The 17,234-nt window shown below is 36.5% G+C and overlaps 1 protein-coding gene across 1 annotated transcript in view; it reads left to right on the top strand.

The window, feature by feature from the left end:
* The window catches only part of LOC115414888 (collagen alpha-1(XII) chain-like), a 131,951-nt gene that overhangs the window by 11,771 nt on the left and 102,946 nt on the right, over positions 1–17,234 (top strand). Inside the window, 5 exon segments of the mRNA XM_030128249.1 lie at positions 2,899–2,958; positions 5,152–5,415; positions 7,707–7,871; positions 13,956–14,129; positions 15,924–16,214. Coding sequence (XP_029984109.1) covers positions 2,899–2,958; positions 5,152–5,415; positions 7,707–7,871; positions 13,956–14,129; positions 15,924–16,214 — 954 coding nt within the window.

Below are 17,234 nucleotides of genomic sequence, written 5' to 3'. Positions count from 1 at the left end.
ACTTGCCTGGAACGTTACAAAGTCGTGAGTCGTGGTTTGAAGTCGTGACTTACGGGCTCAAAAAAATGCCCTAGAACTCAGCATAAGTAGCCTTAGTGTTGTTTTTTTTTTTTTTTTTTTTTTTTTTTTTTTTTACACTTAGTTTTTTTTAGTTATTTATCATTTCGTCATGGGTCAAAACACGGTATTTGAAATCTCTCTGACGGGACATTTTAGAGGCTATTTGACAGATTAGTGTTGCTAAATAATCCACATTTTTACTTTTAAATAAATTTTTGCTTTAGTTGGACCACAAGAGATTATCCAAAACAAGGAGCTACTTTATAGTGAAATAAATGTTGGAATGGCAATCAATTAAAGTTCGCTCTCTGACGGGACATTACTGTGTTTTGACCCTTATACAGAACATAACAAACATCAATTGGCAATAGATAATAGTCACAATCTAATAATAAAGATAATTTAGGTTACAGTTATGAAATAGCAATCAAGTTATACAATTAAATTTTTAAAGCAGCAGTTTTATATAACATTTCACAGGACTATTAGACAAACCACATATCAGTTGATTTTAAGGAAACCAATCCATTTGCCCCATCTTATCATGTAAAGTTCAGCTTGCAGCCTCAGCGTAAATGAAAATCTCTCTATTTTGTGAATTTCATCAACAATTTTCAACCAGTCCTCCAGCAGCGGTGGATCAAGCTGAAGCCATTTACAAGTGCTTGTTTCTTTTTCTTTTTTAATTTTTTTTTTTTTTTTTTTTTTGCTGCAGAGAGATTTTTAGAAGGTATTTGTCATTTATCGTCAAATCATCAGGAAGATCTCCTAACAAAAGTGATAAAGTGGGTTTCTGTAATTTAAAACCCAAAATCTGTTTTATTTTTATCCCAAAGCCTTTGTGTTTTTAAATAAAATTATTCAAGCACATCATACTCTCATTCAATAATTTTACAGAAAAAGAACTAATTTGGATACACATCAGGCTCTTTTAATTTATTAATTAAGTTATACATTTCTACACAGAATCTTAAGGGGCAGGTGATAAACTTGTCTCAGGTCAGCTGGAACTCTGCTGTGCTACAACAGTGAGCTGCTAATAAATAAACAGGCTAGCGGCTAATACTAAGCTAGGTGGAATAGCAGCTATTAGTCAAGTAGGCTAGCAAATGATATGCAAATAAGCTAGAAGCTAATATTTTAAATAAGTTGGCACCTAATAAATAGGTTAGCAAGTAATGAGGTAATATTCAAAGAAGATAGCAGTGTTTATCCAAATAGGCTTCTATCTAATTAATATTCAACTCATATTATAAAATTACACAAAAATCTAATATTCAACTGGCTAGCTAATGTTCTAGTAGGCTAACGGCTAATTTCCAGCTAGACTGACAGCTAATGTTCAAGGAGGCTAACGGCTAATTTTCAGCTAGACAGGAAGCTAACATTCAAATAGGCTAACAGCTAATATTCAACGACACTTTCAGTGGATATTCAGATACTACTTGTGAATATTTTAATAGGGTTTCGGGTAATATTCAACTGTGGTAACACTAAATTGGGAAACAACTGACATATATTTTTCAACTAGGCTAACAGCTAATATTCAAACAGGCTAGGAGCTAATATTGAAATAGCGCTAGCTTAGCGGCTAATATATAACGTTACAGTTAAATAACCACCGAGTAATAAACTGAAGAGAACCAAACTGACACGGATCTGACAGATAGCAGTAAGTATGACTGTTGTGTCAGTAAGGTTAATATTAGAGCTATATTTGTATACCCAGTGTCTTATACTTCAGAAAAAATGCTAGTAATGTACTACTCCATCTTTTTGCAGTAACATAACTAAATATTCAAGCTAAGAGTAGTTTTAGCTTAAGCTTGTAGAGACAGAAAACCAGACAAAAATGACTTTTATTTCCTTTTTTCCCCAGTGATATAATGTTTCAGCCACAGATATAGCCTTTTCCAGGTCAAGTTGAAGGGGAACATTTGTATTTAATAGTCAGTTACTGTTTAGGCTTCACTGTGTCATCTAAAATTGAGTATTTTCAAAAGCATAAGAGATGGAGTTGGTCACATCTTAACTTGTCTATTTATCATACGAGTTGATAAAGGGTAGAAATCAAAAAGATTAACTGAAATATTAAGAAATTCAATATCCTTTGTAAAGAGTAGCTTAGTATGTGTTCTCTAATGTTGTTGAACTCTGTCATTATTGGTAAATTATCTTTAGATTGTCAGTTCAGTACACAAATAAGACACACATACAAAGATGCCAACAATATGACGTTTTAAAAGTATTAGAAATATAGAAATTGACCCTAAAAAAATGTGTTTTTACAGGCTTGTTTGCGTAAATAAAGTACCAGATGAAAGCTTTATGGGTGTTTAGGCCCCAAAACGTGACAGACTGAATGAAAATCTTTTATGGTATTGAACAAAAAGACAGTTACAGTGAAAGTTTGAGTGTAATTTGACGCTGTGTAACAAAAAGAGTGGCGAAACAGATGTCCGCAGTGAGAGGTCTTGACTAAAGTCATGGCAGCAGTTTGGTGGGGACGCCTGCTTGGCATCGCTGCAAAGCCATGATCTGACAAACCATCTGAGCTTTGGAGATTCCCTGGAAAACTGACAGAAATGAAAACATCAGCACTTAGTTTGGCCGTTTGTGAGGCTGTAGTGCATGTTTGGTGTGATTGCAAATGGAAAAGTTGCATGAAAACCACCTCAGAGGACAGAGTAAATCATATGTATGGGAACAAAAGGCAGGTTTTGTTCCAGTTAAAGACGTTTCAAGGAAAAAAGACAGAAACTTGTTCACAATATGATTTTAAAATGAGACAATGTGGGTTGAGTTGGTTCTAACTTTCTCTAAAATGTTCTTTTTCAGTCGAGTCAAGTGGAAGCTCAAGAGGAACTCCCAGGAAACCAGGAGCTTCAGATGCAGTTAGTAAGTCATTTTAGTGATTAATTTTCAACCCTAATTTGATGGTAATGAGTCACAAAATCGCTGCTGTTCTTCCTGGACTTTTCCACGTCTTGTTGGTGAACTTTCTCCTTGGCTGCTGGGCGGCGTCCTCCAGGCCTGAGCTCAGCAGCGAAGGGAGGCTCTGACCACACAACACCCCATTGTACGGCAATAATCAAAATTAGGCCCCCGTAAATCTCCAAAGCATTCGGTCATCACTTTGGTCCCCTGCCGTCTAATTATGCCAGTGCGGAGGAAGCTGCACATGCTCATTGTGCTCCATGCGGGGGTCGAAAAGGTGGGGCGGGGGGCTGCAGTTGGAGCTGGGGGAACCCGGACGGAGCCCAGCCCTGCAGTGGAAACCATTACAGATACTGATTTACAAGAGCGCTGCTGCTGCCGCCTGGCCCACTTCTACACACGATGACGAGCTTGGGCTGAGTTTTCCTTGGTTTCATGAGCTGCAGAGGAAAGTCACGAGGAAACTCCCAGAAAGTGGACGAACCGACGGCTTCTTCTACAGATTAACTCGACGTCCAGTATGATTTATCTGCTGTTTACTCGTAAAAGAATCTGAAAACGACAAAGACTAATGAGCTCTCGGTGCGTTTGGTTTGTTGAAACAGCACCTTTTTACAGTGAAAAAACGAAGGAAAAATAAATATACACAACCTTACCAGATAATAAACCCTCAGGCATTAATCAGAACCTTGATTCTGAAACCTAGATTATTAAACAGAACCCGCAAAAAGCTCATCACCTCAGTTACCATGGTTACGCCACGTCACATTTTGAGTTAATGAAGTTGTGACATTTTGCCTGTTTGATTTTGTTGAACCTGACTGATATTAGAGTTTCCAACTGAACTGTTAACACGGACACTAAATGGAGTGAAAGCATTTAATTGCAGTAGAAATGTTTTGATTTCTGATCCGTCCACTGTGAAAAGTATAATCATCTAGAAACACAACACAAGAAGTAGTTTTTTTCTTCTTTCTTGAACGTCTTCATGTCGCAGAGACCTTCTTAACCTCCGCTCAAACCAGCTTATGATGCGATTTCTCCTTATTTATGGACAGAACTGACCTGTCACTGAAAAGTGCAGTGTTCTTGTCAGTTATTCCTCTGCTGAAACTGGAAGAATTTCACTGTAAAAAGCTTTATCAGCTGCAGAACAGTTTTGTTGTTTTACTTCCTGGAGTTCCTGGAAACTCACCACACCACCTGCTGTTACCCCCAAACATGAGCTCAAAGAATAGAAAGAAGTGACCATGTTAAGTGTTTTCATACGCACTTGGCGCTAATATAACACATTATAGACATTTTACCGCCTGATCAGACCAATCTTTGACGACTGAGGCTTTTTTATTCATGTTATTAGTGGAATATTCCACAGCTTATGAATCATTGAAAAACAAAACTTTTATCACTTTTATCATTTTGTGGAACATTGGAAACCGTTTCTGTGGAGAACCCAATCAGAGGTTGAAGTGGGAGCCAAAGTGAATTCATTCAGATAACAATAAATCACCATGGTAATGACATTTGTCCAAAACGCTGCAGCTGCAGTTTGTTTTCTTTTTTTTTTCTTCTCATTGTAATCTGAAACTTGGTTTGGAGGAGCGCTGAGCTAAATGTTAAGCCGTGTGATGGTAATAATAGTCCTAATAAAAATAATAGTAATGATAATGATGCTTCCGTTGCTGTGATGCTCCTCTCTCTGACACATCGACTCTAAATGATTTATTTATTCCGACTGGCTCAGTGCTAAGCTGTTAAACTTCCTGTGTACAGATGTGTCACAGTAAACGCTGGATTTAATGTCAAACAGATGGAGGAAGTGTCAAACACGTAGCGTTATTAAAAATGTGACAACCAGGAGTCGATTGGAAAACAGATTTATACTCACTGAGTCTCACTGTGAGGTCCATTTAGTGGATTTTTCCGTCATATTACATGATTCATCCCAGCTACACATTCACATTTTGAGTTTTAGTCACAATTTTTGATGAATTTCACTTTTAAAACAAGCGGAAAAAAACACAAAACCACAGTTTGGGCTGATCTGGTGTTAGCTATGATGCGAATCACTCAACTTATTCTTTAATGTTTCATTTGTAAATATCAGATGTTATTTTAATTATGACCATTTTTTTTTGCCTTGTTTTTTCCCAGAATGCCCTGTCAGTGCCGTCAGTGATCTGGTATTTCTGATTGACGGCTCCTGGAGCGTCGGCCGGCCCAACTTCAAATACATCCGCAACTTCATCTCAGCGACGGCCGGCGCCTTTCCCATCGGAGAGGACAGGACCCGGGTCGGGGTGGTCCAGTACAGCAACGACGCCCGGACAGAGTTCCGCCTGAATGAACACCTGACACGGGCCGCTGTGCTGCGCGCCATTGGCATGCTGCCCTACAAAGGCGGAGACACCATGACAGGTACGTCCATCCACCAATCAGGATGTAAAGAACTAGGACTATGTCTGAGCAGAGATGCAATTTATGATAAAAGTTAGGAAAAACACACATACTTAACCCATAAAGACCCAGTACTACTTTTGTGTCAGTTCCCAAATGAGTTTTCCTCTATATTTAACCTCTCTTAAGTGATTTATTACCATTTAGTGTAATATTATTCTCTTTACGTCATGTTTTTTCAGTGAAAATCAGGTATTTTCTATATTTAATTCACTGATCATATAGATGTTCACCAAAGCTCGGATTAAAATTGAGGAATCATTATAACAGAAACAGAGAAAATTGAAGAAAAAGTGACTTTTTCTACAAAAACATCAATAACCAAACATAAACCCAGTGTGTCCATCCACTGTCATTGATCCAACTCCATGGGTTTTACTGGTGAATCAATGTAGAAGATGACGGTGTTTCCACGGTAACTACGGAGCCTCAAAACGTCCAAATGGGTCATATCTGATGACCATGAAAAAATGAAGAACTATATTTTACACCAATTATTAACATGGATTGGTCGGATTAATGGATCAACAAGTATTAAACAGTTTAGATCAGTAGATGGTTTTGATCGGTGGTGGATGTCCGGGCCTTTATGGGTTAAAAATAATAGAGTTGCAGCTATTGATTGTTTTTGTAATCGATTATTTTATCAATTATTTTCTTTGATTAAATGATCCACCCACCCATCCATAAACATCTATAGATATAAACAACAACAAACAAGTCCAGTGACATTTACAAACAGTATATCAGTGCAGTCTTCAACATATTTAGATCCAACTTAAGATGGAACTAACATACAACTGCGTGTTGATCCTGGCATCATGTGCATCACAGTAAGGGTTTGTGTGAAACACAACAGAGGAACCAATGTTTAGCAGGAGTGAAATTAAGGAAACGAAGCTTCGATTCAGGCAAAATGTAATCGAGTATTGTTTGTAATCAATTCAAGTCGATTAATCAATTCATTTTTTCAGCTCTAAAAAAATTACGGATTTGGTTTTCATTTCTTTATCTTTTTCCACTTATGGAGTAATAATTAACAATCCTGTGTTTCTTAATGTAGTTTATTTCCATGTATTAGTAAATAACACATGAAACGCAATTCATAGCCTAAGAAAAATAAAAACTGTAGAAATATCTGCGAGTCTAATGGACAGTACTCGCAACACATGCACCTTGTTTTCGTAATTGTACTTGTATATATCCTATATTTCTTGTATATATCCTTATTTGTTGTACATATTACTCATGTATAGGGGAGTAAGAAAATATCAGTTCTGCAATATATCAAGATGTTTCATTTCACAATACTATATTGATATAAAAAAATACTGTATCAATATTTTTAATGCAGATATGGCAGAGGTTCATTTTTGTTTTTTTGTTTTTCTTTATTGCTTATATCTTACTTATTATTATTTAACACTATTTTATTAAATAATGGTTATTTGAAGCATCCTAAAAGCACTTTTTACTGTCTGAGAGGCAGATGGTAGTTCCTTTGTTGGGATTGCACAAAAATATTGTTCTGATGTTAGTTGTGAATGAATAGAATATGAACATTTGAGCAGGATCTTAAACTGTAATGTCTGTAAAATATAATTAAAGTTTTAACACAGGAAAATTTTGTGATATAGCATTAGATCCTGTTCTGATCAAATAAAAATGTGTTTAGTATTTGTGCATATTTGTGGTATAATTCAATTCTTCCAGGAAATAATCATTTTAAAAAACGAAACAAACAAAAAATTGCCTTTTTTAACAGTATCATGTTATATCGTATCGTGAGCCTAGTATTATCATTTGTATCATATCGCCAGTTTCTTGCCAATACACACCCCTACTCATCTATAGTATAATGTTAGTTTTTGTATATGTTAGTAGTACTTTAGTAGAATATGTATATTTTATATTTTTTCCTCTAGCTTTTGCACATGCCTATATTTTTCAATATTGTGTGATATTTCTAATTCAGTCTTTTTTGCATTAAGTTTTTTTTGCTGCTAAACTGATTTTCATGGTTTCTGTGAGAGCAACAATGAAGATCTATTCTAATTCTACGTCAAAATCTGAAACACTTGAGTACCTACAGAACTAAAGGGTTTTAATTTCCAAGTCAAAGCAGGTGTTTGAAGTTTAAAACCAGTCATTACGTTAGCTGAAATTCCCGCTGATCAGGCAGATGTTTGTGGACGTGTGTGATCTGAAACCTCGTCCAACTGATGATGAACTCTGTCCTGTCTCCGCTGCAGGCGATGCCCTGGACTTCCTCCTCAGAAACACTTTCACCGAGGCGTCCGGCGCCAGGAAGGGTTTTCCCAAAGTGCTGGTGATCATCACGGATGGCAAATCTCAGGATCCAGTGGAGCTCTACGCCAGGCAGCTGAGGAACAAGGGGGTGGAGATCTTTGTCCTGGGTACGTAACCAGAACAAGTTTATTACATTGGTACTTTTTCCATCCATATCTAATGCTTTAAACTGGAAAAAAGCAGCTTGTGATGATGTAATAACAGAGGAAGGGTAAATTCCTACATCATTAACATTGCAAGCGAGTGATAGCAAGTTTTATGTATGTTTACGCTCAGGCTTCGCTGTCAGACTTTCCACCAGGTCGCTCTCAGGACGGAGAAACAGGAGTGTGCTGTTGCTATGGCGTTAAAGAGCTCTGCTGGTAAAATAATAACAACAGCTCATCTCCTAATGGCAGCGAAAACAGGTCAACTGTAGAAAAACGCTCAAATTCTGAGGGGTAAAATGTCCAGGAAAAATCGGCCAGAGAAACGCAAACTGAATATTTTTTATCAAGGTTTATCGGTATTTGAGCAAGTTTTAACAACAAACAACAGAACGACAAACTAGTCCCCACCCCTGTACAGCTCCAACAGAGGACAATCATTGCTGCATATATATATATATATATATATATATATATATATATATATATATATATATATATATATACACATATATAAAAAAGAAGCAAAGAAATGTATACATTGGACATATTCACATTCAGTTGTTAGACATAAAAAGAAGGAAAGGGATCACAGTAATAAACATAAGGTGATGTGCACTTTTAATCCCCCTCGGCCAAATATAGTGCAAGATTATGCTCTATAATTTAGATTAGATTGTCATTTTTTACACTTTATTTATAGAACTTTTCAACATTTATAGAACTTTTCATTTAACAAATATAGCATTTATAATTTCAAGTGATGTAGTCATGATACAGAGATTGACACCGGACATGATAAACAAACAGAACCCGAGGAGAAAAAAAACAAAAAAGGGCATTAGATTGTCTTTGTGAAAAACTTATTACCATACTTTCCGGGCTATAAACCGCACCTGACTATAAGCCGCAGGTGCCCACGTTGTAACATGAGATATTTACACAGAAAGATGGTAAAACAGAAAGATTATTTAAATATTTATTTCCATCCCTTCACTGCTTTTTTCCAAACAGTGCCTGTAACACGGCAGTAAAACAGCAGGAACACGGCTGGTTCAAAACCCCAGAAAAGTCATTGATCTGTATCTTCATCTTCCTTCTGCTCATTAAACCACTGCAGTCGTCTTCTTCAGTGTCGGAGTTGAACATCCTCAGAAAGGCTCCGTCACACTCCTTCTACGTCTCTCTTCCGTCGTCTGTCATTGTCTCCTCTGTGCTGCAGCTCTATTTCCTTCTTTACAGACACATCGATTGGTTTGAACTTGAAAGCTGCATCATATGCATTTCTTCGTGTGTTTTCCATGATGAGGGTTTGTGCATGACATGCAAAATGATTAAGTTAAGCTTAAACTTTCTCCTCTTCATCACGTCTTCCACCTGTCTGTCTCGCTTTTGTGCTTCTTGCTAGAGCGCCCCCTGGAGGCCGTTAGCCCGTAAAAATCTATACTCGAGCCGCATCATTGGTTAAGCTGCAGGTAGGGATGGGAATCGATAAGAATTTGATGATTCCGATTCCATTATCGATTTTGCTTATCAATCCCATTCCTTATCGATTCTCTTATCGATTCTCATTGGGTGAGGGAATAAAAGAGTACAGACGGGTATGTTTGCATTAACTGTCCTTTATATTTTCATCTCTGCACAGAAAATAGAACATATACAGTATGTACAAATAATAAGAACAGATGACGCCGGGCCCGGTTCGGGGTGGGTGGTGGTGGTGCAGTGAAAGTGAAACTTAAGACGCTTCACTAATTCCTCTATTGCCGCCTGTCCATTATGTGGAACCAGTTTGACTTGGCTCGGCTCGACTCCCGTTGCTGTGCACCTCATTTCCTTTCCCCTACCTTCGGAATCTTGTATTTGAGGGGGTACGACGTTTGTTGCCCGCACCGGAACCAGAACTGGGCCCAGATGACGGCCTGGTGTTCACTCTGCCACTACATTCACAAGCATCGCTAAGTAGCGTATTAAATACGTGACATTCCTGTAAATGAATCCCATGCTGAGGACTAATGTTTGAACAGACTGGAAGGATTCCACCCTTTTGAAGAAATGGAAGCTTTGACAGTGTTCAGCTGGACCTGGTGTAGTCTGTTTAGACCGTTTCTGCCTCAACACCATGTTGGCGACGTTCTGACCAAAACAAAGCAGCGTATGCATGATGTCATCGTGCATGTGCAACGAAGGCTGAATTGATAAGCAGAATCGTTAGCAGGCAGGCAAACGATTCCAAGGAATCGAGCTACTGGGATCCGGTTCTTGATTCCCATCCCTTGCCGCAGGGTTCAAAGAGTGAGAAAAAAGTAGCGGCTTATAGTCCAGAAAGTACAGTATGTGCACGTTTATATTTCAAAGTACTGTAGTGGTCAGGGAGGCCTTCGTGAGTCAGAAGAGTTGAAAATATTGACTCGAAACAGCTCTTTACGGTCACACTGCACGTTTAATGTTTGCAGGGAAGCTCAGACAGTCTTCACATGTTGCATAAGCACACTTTTGTTGTGGAAAAGGTAAATAAAGGGTTTTGAGAGTCCCAACTCATAAAACAAAAGCAGCGAATCGTACAGTTAGCAACTCATGTCTGACCTGGAGGTGTACAGGTTATGTCCTCACGTCAGTGTGCGTCACCATAATAATCAAAAGTATTTAAAGCAACAGTACACAGACAGGCGATCATTACAGTACTCAGATATTATAACTGCACAAGGCTGTTTCAAATAAACATATCACCCCAACAAAGGGCTCATGTCTCCATTTGACACCATTGGACCTTTGAAAACTAGGTCAAGGTCACCTATTTTCAATATTCTTCTGCTCCATAACAAGACGTATCCACAGTATAAATTTGGTGCCGATATGTCAATGCATTCTTCAGATAATGGGGTTACGTCGCTGAATGGACAGACAGACGATAAAACGATTACAATACAAAAGCAAACTGGTGGATATGACTGAATTAAAATAACAAACAGAAAACAAACAACACATAAATAAATAAGTCATATGGGTCACGAAAGGTTATGTGAGGTCATGTTAGCCAAACTGAACCTTTTTAAATTAACTTGGCAAAAATTAAGATTAGAGAGACACGTATGATAACACAACATGAACAGAAAATAAAAGGAAAAAAGAAACAAAAGACTAAATGCATGAAATAAAAAGGGAACGTTTTCATTTTATGCAGTTTTATCCTTTAACCCAGAGGTGTCAAACTCATTCTAGTTCAGTTTAATTCTGCCTAATATGATCTAAAGTGGGTCAGACCAGTAAAATAATAACGTAATAACCTATAAATAATAAGAACTCCAAACTTTTCTCTATGTTTTAGTGTGAAGAAAATACAATTACATAATGAAAATGTTAACATCTACAAACTGTCCTTACAAAACATCAACAAACATGAACAAACTGAAATATCTTAAGGAAAATAAGTGTAATTTTAACAATATTCTGCCTCAGTTTATCATTTACATGTGTACATTACAACGTACAGGTCACAGTGGATCTACAAAGACACAAAACATGAATAACAGGCAGAATATTGGTACAATTACACTTTTCTAGTAATTTTCAGAAATTTGAGAAACATGAACACAATTGACAGAAAAAAATAAAACAAAAACACAACAAATATAATCAAATTAGTAACAACATGAACAAAACATGCACAAAGACTTGAGAAACATGAACAAAATAATGTTAAAATTACACTTATTTCCCTTCAGACATTTCAGGTTGTTCATATTTGTTCAGACTATTCATATTTTTTGTTAAAGAATAGTTTGTAAATGTAACTATTTTCATGTAATTTTATATTTTTACACCAAAACAAATAGAAAAATTTGTAGTTGTTCTTATTTATAGATTATTATGATAGTATTTTACTGGTCTGACCCACTACAGATCATATTGTTCTGTATGTGGCCCCTGAAATGAAATTATTTTAACATCCTTGATTGATATCTTTGGTGTAATTTTTTCCATTTTGGGCCGGATGGGACCCTATTGCGGCCAGTTTTGGCCCACGGGCCTTATGTTTGACACCCCTGCTTTAACCACCTTCATTTTACGCTCATGTCTGAAGAAAAACAGATTCTAAGTAGAAGAAAGTAGAATCTAAAAGCGTGAATTCAAAGCATTTTGACAGTGTCAGCTGTTGTGTAACGTATAAACTCTATTGTGTAAAGGATCAAAGCTCTAGCACCGTCAGCATGTTACAGAAGAATATAGGACTGTAAAACTCCGACCAGTTTCATATTTACTGCCCACACAGTCAGAATTTCCAGGCCCAGTCGAGTCGAAGCTTGAAGTTTTTGCTGTCGATTGGTGGCGAATCCAGCTGGAGGAACTTTAACCCATAAAGATCCAGACCCAGGGTGTCTGTTCCAAAATAGTTTTTTCTCTTTATTTAACTTTTCTTAAGTCATTTATCACCATTTATTTTAATATTATCGTCTTTACTTGGCATTTTTTCAGTGTAAATCAGGTATTTCCCTATATTTATTTGACTGATCATATAGATGTTTGTTAAAGTAGAGGATTATCTTAACAGAAACAGAGAAAACTGAAGGAAAAGTGACTTTTTCAGTAAATATTTCAAAAACCACCTTATCAACCACTGTGACAGGTACACCCATCCACCTATCAGGATTTAAAGAACTGGGACTACGTCTGATCAAAGATGTAATTTAAGATAAAAGTTAGCAAAAACTGTACTCTTTTTTTTTAACCCATAAAGACCCAGTTCTACCTGTGTCAATTCCCTAATGAATTTTTCTATATATTTAACCTTTCTTAAGCCATTTATCACCATTTATTGTAATATTATCATCTTTACTGTGCGTTTTTTCAGTGAACATCAGGTGTTTCCCTATATTTAATTTACTGATCATGTAGATGTTCGTTAAAGCTCAGATTAAAGTTGAGGGTTATTTTAACAGATACAGAGAAAACTGAAGAAAAAGTGACTTTTTCAGCAAAGATATGGATTTTACTGGTGAATTAACTTTGTAGAAGATACATTTGGTGCAGTTGCATCTATACAACTCATTATCAAAACATTATGATTCTTTTTTCCCCTTTAAACAAAAAATAATAGAATAGAGTAGAATAGAATAGACTTTATTTGCCATTTGCACAGATACATCGCAGTATAGGTACATTGGAATTCTTGTGCGTTTCCCTGAGTCACAAAATCTAAAGAAAAAAGACATGAACAAAAACAGAAACAAAACATAAACACAGCTAAAACATATAAAAACAGTTATTGCATAGACAAACACAAATACACACTTATAAAATAGAGCACTGTATCAGAAAAAAAGTACTGGAAGGTAAAAACAAGTTATTGCACATTTGAATTAAAATAAAATACTATATGCTAAATACTAAATAATGCAAAAAACCACTGTCTGTATGGAAGGAGGATGTGATTTTACACTGATCAATTCTTCAAAAACCACTAAACCACTTTCCTGCATGAAATCGATTTAGAATCTGACTTTACTTCCAACTCATCTACATGTAAATCACAAAAAAGTGACTTTTTCATAAACCCAATGTGTCCATCCACTGTCACTGATCCAACTCCATGGGTTTTACTGGGGAATCAATATTGCAGAAGATGATGGTGTTTCCATAGTAACTACGGAGCCTCTGAAGGTCCAAAGGGGTCATATCTGATGACCGTGAAAAGATGAAGAACTGTATTTTACACCAATTATTGACATGTATTGATTGGATTAGTGGATTAACAGGTATTAAACAGTTTAGATCAGTAGATGGTTTTGGTCGCCGGCGGCTGTTTGGGTCTTTATGGGTTAATCCGCTAACGTGGAAAACAAATGTTTCACTGCTCTTCTTTATAGATGGCTAATTTCATCCAGTGTTTCCAGACCTGGAGCGAATACAGCCGTTACCTCTGACACAATACTCCAATAAGAGCCAGTGGTTTTACAGGCGCTGCTGTGGGTTTAGTGGAGCTGAGACCAACATTTTCCACTTGTATCAGGTTGAATTCTTTGACTTTCCTCTTCTGCGCTGCAGGCGTCCAACAGGCTGATGAGGAGGAGATGAAGCTGTTGGCCTCCACTCCGCACAGGAATCGCATCTACAGCGTGGCCAACTTCGACCAGATCAAGACTGTGCAGAAGGAGCTCATCACTCAGGTGTGCGCCAGCGTCGACGACCAACTCAACTCACTGGTCAGCGGGGAAGAAGGTCAGTTATGTGTACCGCCGCCTTCCAATAGACTCGTGTTTGTCCCATTGGATCATGTATGTCTTGTTTCTTCTCTGTTGTTTTTGATGTGTTTTTTTTTAACATTATTTTCACCTTGTTGCATCTTTTATGTTTTCATCTTGTTTCATGTTTTACTTATTTTTTGTGTCGCTATTGTCGCGTTTTGTCTTGTATGTAATTTTCATCTTGTTTTGTCACAACTATTAAAAAATTATTACAACCACTACTAGATTAGATTAGACTAGATTAGACTGAATTACAGTAGACTAGATTAGATTAGACTGGATTAGATTAGATTAGATTAGATTAGATTAGATTAGATTAGATTAGATTAGATTAGACTAGACTAGACTAGATTATATTAGATTAGATTAGACTAGACTAGATTAGATTAGATTAGATTAGATTAGATTACACTAGGTTACATTAGATTAGATTAGATTAGATTAGATTAGACTAGGTTAGACTAGATTAGATTATATTAGACTAGATTAGAGTAGATAAAATTGCATTAGATTAGACTAGATTAGATTAGATTAGATTAGATTAGACTAGATTAGACTAGACTAGATAAGATTAGACTATATTAGACTATATTAGATTAGATTACATTACACTAGATTCGATTTGGTTCGTTTCGATTAGATTAGACTATATTAGATTAAATTAGACTATATTATATTATATTAGATTAGGTTAGATTAGACCATATTAGACTAGATTAGACTAGATTATATTAGATTAGATTACACTAGATTTGATTTGGTTCGATTCGATTAGACTAGATTAGATTAGACTAGACTAGATTACATTAGATTAGGTTAGATTAGATGTGATTAGACCAGATTAGATTGGACTAGACTAGACTAGACCAATATTATATTATATTATATTATATTAGATTATATTAGATTAGTTTAGATTAGATTAGACTAGACTAGACTAGATTAGATTAGATTAGATTAGATTAGATTAGATTAGATTAGATGAGATTAGACTAGACAAGATAAGATTAGACTATATTAGACTATATTAGATTAGATTACATTACACTAGATTCGATTTGGTTCGTTTCGATTAGATTAGACTATATTAGATTAAATTAGACTATATTATATTATATTAGATTAGATTAGATTAGATTAGATTAGACCATATTAGACTAGATTAGACTAGATTAGATTAGATTAGATTACACTAGATTTGATTTGGTTCGATTCGATTAGACTAGATTAGATTAGACTAGACTAGATTACATTAGATTAGGTTAGATTAGATGTGATTAGACCAGATTAGATTGGACTAGACTAGACTAGACCAATATTATATTATATTATATTAGATTAGATTAGATTAGATTAGGCATCAGGCAAATATTTAATTCAAAAAAGCCAAAAAAAACTTCTGACTTTGTCTCAAATGTTCTGCAGTGTGACTTTGTTCACACTGCAGGTCTTTATGCTCTATTCAGATTTTTTGCTGAAATCCAATTATTTTGTTTGGTTGTTCACATTATACATAATTCAAATGAGACTCATGTGTGAATAGTCTACAGCCCGGAAAAAAATCACACTGTGTTTATGGAAATAAATATGGATCTTTCTAGACCCCGCCTCCTCCAGTGCAGAATTGTGACTTGTTGATAATAGCCGAACTACTACTGATTATTATAATAGTAATAATAACAACAGAGATGACTGAAGGAGGATTTGTATCTGTGGGTTTTGCTGGTGGTCGTCTGAGTCGGGCTAATTCTCCGTCTGAATCCTGCAGTCGTTGAGCCGGCCTCTAACCTCCAAGTCCTGGAGGTGGCCTCAAAGTCCATGCGGGTAACGTGGGACGCCTCCAGCGGGGAAGTGACCGGATATAAGCTGCAGCTGATCCCGATGAAGGCCGGCACCCAGCGCCAGGACCTGTACATAGACGCCAGCCAGACGACGGCGCTGGTCCGGGACCTGTCTCCAGATACCCAGTACCAGATCAGCCTGTTCGCCCTGAAGGGTCTGACGCCCAGCGAGGCCACCACCACCATGGCCATGACGCAGCCGGTCAAAGTGTCGCTGGGTGAGTGCAAAATAACAACTGGACCACTTTGGAAGAATGGACAAAAGTATGTGGACACGTTGAATTCAGGTGTTTCTTTTCTCACAGGGGTCTGGGATACAAAACAATAAGGACTAATGTCAGAATATAGTTTTATATTATGGGATAAATATCACTGCATTGGTTAGTTTGGTTTAAATTGTTTATAAACTATATGGACATAAGTATTGGGACACATCATGTCTACAGCTGTAAGATGTCCTGTTCATGATGATTTCAGATTAAAACATCAATATTTCCTTAAATTTTAATGGGAGATTTTTCTTCCCAAGTAAGATATGAAGAAAGTTGATGGTTAGTGAAAAAAAAAAAAAAAATCACTAAAATGAACAGAATACAGGGTGGGGAAGCAAAATTTACAATATTTTGAGGCAGAGACTGAAAGACAGTGTATGACCAATTAGTTTATTGAAAGTCATGAGAATTTATTTGCCACAAGAAAATGTCCATAATAGAAAATGTTTTTATTCTATGTGTCCTCCTTCTTTCTCAATAACTGCCTTCACACGCTTCCTGAAACTTGCGCAAGTGTTCCTCAAATATTGGGGTGACAACTTCTCCCATTCTTCTTTAATAGTATCTTCCAGACTTTCTGGTAATAGTTTTGCTCATAGTCATTCTCTTCTTTCCATTATAAACAGTCTTTATGGACACTCCAACTATTTTTGAAATCTCCTTTGGTGTGACGAGTGCATTCAGCAAATCACACACTCTTTGACGTTTGCTTTCCTGATTACTCATATGGGCAAAAGTTTGTGAAAAGGTATGGATAATAGTGTTAGGTATGATTATGACATCAGTATATGTTTGGTTTCAAAACAACTGACGTAGTGTCTGCTGAGAAAAAACAACTAAATGTTCATTGTACATTTTGCTTCCCCACCCTGTAAGCAACAAAATGAAAAAAAATGGACAACACAGGCATAAAAAAAGAACAAAAAAAAGCTCCAAAAAGAACAAAAATGAGCAACACAAGCATAA

Source organism: Sphaeramia orbicularis, chromosome 24 (assembly GCF_902148855.1).
Source record: "Sphaeramia orbicularis chromosome 24, fSphaOr1.1, whole genome shotgun sequence".
Taxonomy (NCBI): Eukaryota; Metazoa; Chordata; class Actinopteri; order Kurtiformes; family Apogonidae; genus Sphaeramia; species Sphaeramia orbicularis.
The sequence above is the reverse complement of the archived record's forward strand: the minus strand, read 5'-3'. Positions and strand labels throughout refer to the sequence as shown.